Below are 8,090 nucleotides of genomic sequence, written 5' to 3' on the forward strand. Positions count from 1 at the left end.
CCTCTCTTCCCTCCATTTTCACACACACACACACACACACACATATACATATATACATATATATATAGCTGTTTATAATCATTTGAGAGTAAGTTGCAAACATCATGCTCCTCTAACAGTACATGCCCTCCTAAATACTTCAGTGTATACTTCCTACAAACAAGGGCATTCTTCTATATAATCAAATTATAGTTATCAAAATCAGGAGCTTAATATTAATACAATACTATTATCTAACTTCCACATCTGACTCAGTTTTAGCCAGTTGTTCCAATAATATCTCTCATAATAAAAGAAAGTCTAGGATTATTTGTTGGATTTAGTTATCGTATCTGTTGAGTTTTCTTTAGTCTGGAATGGTTGCTGAGTATTTGAAATTGACATTTTTAGGAGTTCAGGCCAGTTATTTTGTAGAATCTCTTCCAATTTGTGTTTGACTAATGTTTCTCATGATTAGGTTCAGATTATGCACTTTTGGCAGGAACTCCTAGAGTTTTAGAATGTTTCTCAAGGATCCTTTGTAGAATCAGAGCTTTTATATAGCGGAGTTATCATCAGGTTCTAAAATGGAAATAATATTCCCCCAAATAAATATTCCCCAAAACAATTCCCCAGGCTTTTTTAGCAATTACAACTGACCATTTCCTAACACAGAGCCACTCAGAAAATATTCTTTCTAAAAGAGTCCAGATCATTGGACTCCCAATATTACTAACTGGTACTGGTAAATTACAAATTGTTTCTCATCTGAAGGAGTGTCTAAAAGTTTGTTGAGAGGAATAAACCCTCAAAGAATAGCATCAACCTCTCATCTAACAATCAAAGGAAAAAATTGTGAAATAGTATTGAGGAGTCCCCCTTAAGAGAGAAGTAGGCTCAGTAGTTTCATTTAAAAGTTTCTGAACCCAAGTATTTTTGTCAATAAACAAGGATAAATATACTCACTTCGCAGGACTTTTCTGAGGAGCTCATGAGACAATGCATACAAAGGTCCTACATGTTCTTTGGTATATAGTATATGTTCAATAAATGTTTATTTTTTCCCTATAGTCTTCCTCCAGCTAAATGGTACTGATATGAGAGCATGACATTGAATGATTCCTTGTTAAAATGTAGTTTATTTTGTTCAGTTGGGTTTTACTTTTGTGATTTAATACGTATATTTAAAAGGCTTCGACAACATCTAAGAATTAAGTTCAAATTAGAAGATAACTATGATTCAATATCTTATAGTAACACTGCAGATGCTGTACAAGCTAAAAACTTCAAAAGTGTTTGAAAAACAGAAGGTAGGAGAAGGAAAACAAACATGTGAAATTGTAGAGGAAGATCCATATGCCATTCAGATGATCCACTGGTGTCCAGAGAGCAGAATATTCTGTGTATCAGGAGTCTCTGCATATGTCATAATTTATAAATTCAGCAGACATGAAATTACAACAGAAATAGTGGTAAGTCATTTAAAATTTAACTTTCACACTTAGAGTTATTAAAAGAAAACAGTTATAATAGATCTTAACTAGTGCTTGGTATGGTTTTAAGCCACCAAGAGTACAGTATGTGGCCAGTAATCCAATTCATAGAATTTTTAATTGTTCTTGTTACTTAGTATAACATATTAAAAAAAATTTGGCTTAAAACGACAGAAACAGTTCTCTATCAAAATTTAGTATTATTAAATAGTATAGATTATGCCTATAGGTTTTATATAGATAGTTACTGATTTATTTTATATATAAATGTCAAATTAATGCAAGCTTTGTTCTATGTCTTTATTAAATTTTTAAAAAATTTATCTTTTTGCCAACTAATTGCCATAAATGATTATTTCTCAACTACAATAAGATTACTTTGAATGATTTTTTAAATAGCAACATATTTGTAGGGTAGAAATAATTATGGGCCTGCCTTACATAATCTTAATTTTTAAACTGATGAAATAATTTAATTATTCAAAATAATGATGCTCTCATGGGATAAATTAAATCTAACTTAAGGCACCTATAAATAATGGGTCTTCTCTACCCAGTCCATTTTACCATTTTATCAGAAAATAAAGATTATCTATTAAAGGCCTATGTATAACTGTTTTTACCTCAATGGCTAAAATTAAACATTGCCCTTAAAGTATATATTAGTTAAAACCCAGGCTTTGGAGTCAGATGAGCCTAGCTTTTAATTCTGGCTTTACCAATGAATATCTGTGTGATTCTGAGCAAGTCACAAGGCCCATTAGTCAGTAGTACAGTCTGGGTAAGTCTCAACTTCATCACTCATATAACTTCCTGTGTAAATAAAATAGAAAAACAGAAAATAGTCATAAACTAGAAATTGTAATGCCACTTTCATAGAGTTCTTGTGATGATTATATAAAGTCATTAGCAGAGTGTCTTACTAAGCACTCAATAATTGGTAATTGTTATTATCACCAGAGGTTTTAAGTTTTAAGATAATTATGACAATCATTTTGATAATATTGCTGTATTCACTACTCCATAATTACACTTTTTGTAAGCAGTTGTTTTTAATCTCAAAAATGCTTATTTTTACATTGAAAAGTGAATGTTTATGTTATAAAATTGATTTTATTTGAGCATTGAATGCAGTCATAAAGTAATTTTAAAGCATTTTCAGCTTTAAAAAAGAAGGGTTTGGATCACCTTTTTATTCCAGTATAAATTATCATATGTTTTTCATTAAGCAATTCTGACCAAGCTAATGAAATTATATAAGAGCTAAACTAATGAAACAAACAAAAATATGGAATTTATTTTGGAAAATTTATACTGAAGTAATTCAAAGTCAAGATTGAATGAAGGTTTTTTAAAGCTAAGAAGCTTTGTACAAATAACAATTTGTGTGTTGTGTGTGTGTGTGTTTTTACACACACATATCCAATTTAGTTTCTTTCATTGGAATAACCATGACCAGTTTCTCCTTTTATTTTATCATATATGGAATTGTAATTTATACTTAAGGAATATTTATTATACAGAAAATTTATCTCCACTGGTAGGTATTTTCTTATAATTCTGAAGAATTAAAAAACATTTTAAGGACTTCCCTGGTGGTGCAGTGGTTAAGAATCTGCCTGCCAATGCAGGGAACATGGGTACAAGCCCTGGTCCAAGAAGATCCCACATGCCGCAGAGCAACTAAGCCCATGTGCCACAACTACTGAGCCCGTGTGCCACACAACTGCTGAAGCCCACGTGCCTAGAGCCCATGCTCTGCAACAACAGAAGCCACCGCAATGAGAAGCCCGCACACCACAATGAAGAGTAGCCCCTGCTTGCCACAACTAGAGAAAGCCCGTGCAGAGCAACGAAGACCCAACGCAGCCAAAAATAAATAAATAAATTTATTTATTTTTTTTTTTTAATTTACATTTTTTTGTGAATGCCACTGAATATTCTATATAATTTATTATTTAATTCAGTTTGGGGTATCTCAACTTTACTATGAATTGAACTAATTAATCTGAAAAAAATAATGAATAATTACTGTAAGAGTACCAGATATTTTAATGTGATTGTTATGAAAATCTAGGTTAAATCAAAACTTGATTTTTCTTTTTTTAAGTCATTAGAGGTACGACTTCAGTGTGATATTGAAGATATTATTACTCCGGAACCAGAAACAAGTCCTCCATTTCCTGATCTCTCATCCCAGCTTCCTTCTTCAAGGAGTCTTTCTGGGAGCACTAACACTGTGGCTAGTGAAGGAGTAACGAAGGATAGTATCCCATGCCTCAAGTAAGAGTTGCTACCAGATTTTAAAACAATTTTACATGTTAATTGTATAATTCTTTGAAACTGTGAAACAACAGAAGCCACCGCAATGAGAAGCCCGCACACCACAATGAAGAGTAGCCCCTGCTTGCCACAACTAGAGAAAGCCCGTGCAGAGCAACGAAGACCCAACGCAGCCAAAAATAAATAAATAAATTTATTTATTTTTTTTTTTTAATTTACATTTTTTTGTGAATGCCACTGAATATTCTATATAATTTATTATTTAATTCAGTTTGGGGTATCTCAACTTTACTATGAATTGAACTAATTAATCTGAAAAAAATAATGAATAATTACTGTAAGAGTACCAGATATTTTAATGTGATTGTTATGAAAATCTAGGTTAAATCAAAACTTGATTTTTCTTTTTTTAAGTCATTAGAGGTACGACTTCAGTGTGATATTGAAGATATTATTACTCCGGAACCAGAAACAAGTCCTCCATTTCCTGATCTCTCATCCCAGCTTCCTTCTTCAAGGAGTCTTTCTGGGAGCACTAACACTGTGGCTAGTGAAGGAGTAACGAAGGATAGTATCCCATGCCTCAAGTAAGAGTTGCTACCAGATTTTAAAACAATTTTACATGTTAATTGTATAATTCTTTGAAACTGTGCCAAATAAAATCATCCTCCTCTTTTATTAAGTTGTTGTCAAGTGGTCTACAGTCCACCAAGGGGTACCTTTGTCTTCTTTTTTTTGGAATATCTATGAAGAGGGCACAATATTTCCATTCTTCATTACTAATTAATATATTTCCTTCCCTGACCGACCCTAAAGAAAACATAGCTTTGATAGAATGGGAAAACGTTTGGCAGAGCAGAAACTTGCCACTTGCCTGGTACTTCTCAACTGATAAAGTATTTTTAGGGAATGTCTTCAGCCTTCTTGGAATCCAAAAGTTAAACGAAGTTTACCACAAGAATACTATGTCAGAAAAAAGGCTTTTTTTCTCTTATGGTTACTAGGATATTGCATAATATTTCTTTCTCTTTTTTCAACTGATACTATTTTGTAAGAAACTGCATTGTCTCAGTATATCTAAACAAATTTAGTGTCATGCTCAAATAAAACTTAATCAAGCCTATAGTGATGTTTATCTTGTTTTTATGCTTTCTGGTAATAGGGTACAAAAGAATGCAGTTTCCTTAAGTTACCACTTACTGCTTCTACATCGTCAAACCAAATGTTTCTAGTATTAGCTGGTTGGAGAATTTAGCCTAAGCAAGGAATTTCTCTGAGCCTCATATGAAACTATCTGAGTCTGCTACTCAAGGAACTGTGGATAACTAGTTTCCTCATTTCTTATAAAAACACTTATGGAAAATTTAAAGATGAGTTTTCAGGAGAAAAATAAGCTTACCATACAGTTATCAGTTGCTGTACTTTTGTAATCATTGCTTCTGCCCCACACCCCAAATTTTTCTTGTGAAATTAAAAAAGGAAGTATAAGTAGGCATTACTGAGAGGAAAATCTTTGAAGGGGAAACAAAATCATTAAACTTTAGCAAATGGAAAACTTTCATAATGTTATAATTTTACACATTTAATTTTTCCTTCATATCAGTTTGCTTCACTTAATTGATTTATATTAAAATGAAAGACAGAAAGAGAACAAAAAATTAAAGCTTAAGAAAGCACTGTAGATTTATTAGCTAAGAAGACCCATCACTAAAGTGGGTCCTGCAATGACCTGAGTATTTTTCCATAAAATTTAAAAAATATAAAAGATAGGGATAAAAGAGAAAAACCAGTAAAATCAGCAGAAATCTGGTAGTGGAGATGAAGTAAATAATACCATGTGTTGTAGCATTTAATGCAGACTTGTAAAGTAGTAACAATCTTAAGGATTATCAAGAGAACCAAGGGGATTCAGTATAATCCTATAGGTATATAAGCTCCAAAGGACCAAACAGCAGAAGTATATTATTCTTTGAGTTACAGTATATTACAAGTGGTTCTTGAGTTGCATATAATCTATGCTTTACTAAATTATATGTTGGCATCCATCCCTAAATGACTTTCCTTTGCTGGATTTAGATATCCATATATGTAAGCTAATAAATAAGCCTTTCAATACTGCCGGTTCTTCATTTTTAGCAATATTACAATTCTTATCAATATACACATGTTTGTGCAATTATCTGATTTTCTTTTGACTTTGTATGAGGTCATCATAGGCCTCATTAGGAGGATGAGACTTAAACCAAATGTAGATGAGGGAGTTATCTGAAGAATATCTGGTGGAAGAGTATTCCAGGCAGCAGGAACAGCTAATGCAAAGGTCTTAAAGTGCCTGGCATATAAGGAGGTCAGTGTAGCTAGAACAAAGAAAGGATGCTGGGCAGTAGAGGACAGGGTAGTAGGAGATGAAGTCAGGTGGGTAATAGAGGGCAAATTATAGGCCATTGTAAGGACCTTGACTTTTATTCCTAATTAAATGGGGATGATTATAGGGTTTTAAATACAGAAGTGATATGATCAGACTTAAATTTTAAACTGGTCACTTTGGTCACTGGTAAAGGTAGATTTGGTGATGGAAGGGAAAGGTAAAAGATGGGAGACCAATAAGGAGGCTATTGCACTTACCTAGAGATAATGTTAAGGTCTGGCAGATTCAGCAAAACAGAAGAAAACAAAACAGAACAGGATACACTAATTTGAATTTCAGAGAAACAATGAACATTTTTAGTATCAGTATATCCCAAATATTAAATGGGAAATACAGTAAAAACAAACAAATAAACAAAATAAACCCATTATTTATTGTTTATTTGAAATTCAGATTTAAATGGATATCCCGTATTTTTATTTGTCAACTGTAACTAGGATGGTAGCAGTACTAAAGTATTATAAAAAGTGGTCAGCTTCTGCATATATTTTGAAGGTAGCACCAATACATTTGATAATTGGTTGGATGTGAGATATGAGATGTAAGGTATAAGAATATTAGTCAAGGATTACTTTAAGGTTTTTAAACTCAATAACTAGAAGGATAAGAGCTGCTATCAGCTGGAATAGAGAAGGATGCAAGTGGAGCAAATTTATAGAGAAAGCAGGAATTCAGCTTTTGAATATGTTGAACTCTTAAGTTGGGTGGTAGATTCATGCTCATAGTTTTTATTGTTATGCATTATAACTTACATATATGTAACAAATATTATGTAAGAAAATAAATAATAAAAATAATTAAAAATACTACTATCATAAGAGAAAAAGGAACTGATGAAAGGCAGGTGAAGTGGATCTGACTGAAAAACTACTTAAAGGAAAGGCTAAGAAATCACAAGTGTCTTGGTTTATTTCGAGAAAGCTAGAGAAGATACTGCCTACCTGCATAATGTCCTCAATGCCTGGTGTTGTATATTTCTGTAGGAAGATTTGTTGTAAATTCTGAAAATAAGCATGAACATACGTATTTGAACTGTATATGATGCAATTACTTTTTCTGTTTTCTAGTGTTAAGACACGACCAGTGCGGATGCCTCCAGGGTATCAAGCAGAACTTGTAATTCAGTTGGTCTGGGTGGATGGTGAACCTCCACAACAGATTACTAGCCTTGCTGTAAGCTCGGCATATGGAATGTAAGTAGTTAACAGTCTTCTAATGTGTACTATTTATCTGATATGTTTGATATATTTAAATGTTTCTTTTAAAATACTTAAGTGAAATCCTAAAAATGGAAAGAAGCCCTTACCTGGATTTTTATTAGATTGAAAATGGTACTAAGAAAAATAATAATTTAAATATAAACTGTGATTCTGTGTTCTTTCTTGATGTCAAACTTTAATAGTATCCCCACTTTTAATGTTGTTGGGAGGTTGTTAGGATGTTAATACACTCATACATGTTTGTTTGTTTGCTTTGCCTTTTCTATCCTTTCCCTCCTTGTGTTTCATTTTGGATACTTTCTTCTGACTTGTCTTTAAGAGTTCACTAATTCTTCAGTGCTGTCTAATCTAATGGTAGATTGACTCATGGAGTTCAATTTCAGTTATTTTTTAGTTCTAGACCTTCCATTTGGTTCTTTTTAAAGCTTTACCTTCTTAAATTATCGCTCTTGTCTTTTATTTCCTTGAACATGTCGAATATAGTTACTTTAAAATGTGTTTGATAACTCCATAACTGGTTTCTAGCTTAGCATTTGTCTTGGTTTTTGGTCATATTATATTGTCTTCATGTAACCTACGTTTGCTTTTTGATTTTGTTTCCGTTTTGTTTTCTTTAATTCAAAATTATATGAACATTATATATTCCCATATATATATATATATATATATATATATATATATATATAT

General features: G+C 32.2%; 1 protein-coding gene across 2 annotated transcripts in view; it reads left to right on the top strand.

Annotated features, from left to right (window-relative positions):
• STXBP5L (syntaxin binding protein 5L) overlaps window positions 1-8,090 on the top strand; it is a 378,355-nt gene that overhangs the window by 238,850 nt on the left and 131,415 nt on the right. For both annotated transcript variants that reach the window (XM_024769286.1, XM_024769287.1), the window contains exons 15-17: window positions 1,234-1,451; window positions 3,583-3,755; window positions 7,251-7,376. In XM_024769286.1, coding sequence (XP_024625054.1) covers window positions 1,234-1,451; window positions 3,583-3,755; window positions 7,251-7,376 — 517 coding nt within the window. The remainder of the gene's footprint in view (window positions 1-1,233; window positions 1,452-3,582; window positions 3,756-7,250; window positions 7,377-8,090) is intronic.

This window comes from Neophocaena asiaeorientalis, unplaced genomic scaffold, assembly GCF_003031525.2.
Source record: "Neophocaena asiaeorientalis asiaeorientalis breed wild unplaced genomic scaffold, Neophocaena_asiaeorientalis_V1.1 scaffold671, whole genome shotgun sequence".
In the NCBI taxonomy this organism is placed as follows: domain Eukaryota; kingdom Metazoa; phylum Chordata; class Mammalia; order Artiodactyla; family Phocoenidae; genus Neophocaena; species Neophocaena asiaeorientalis.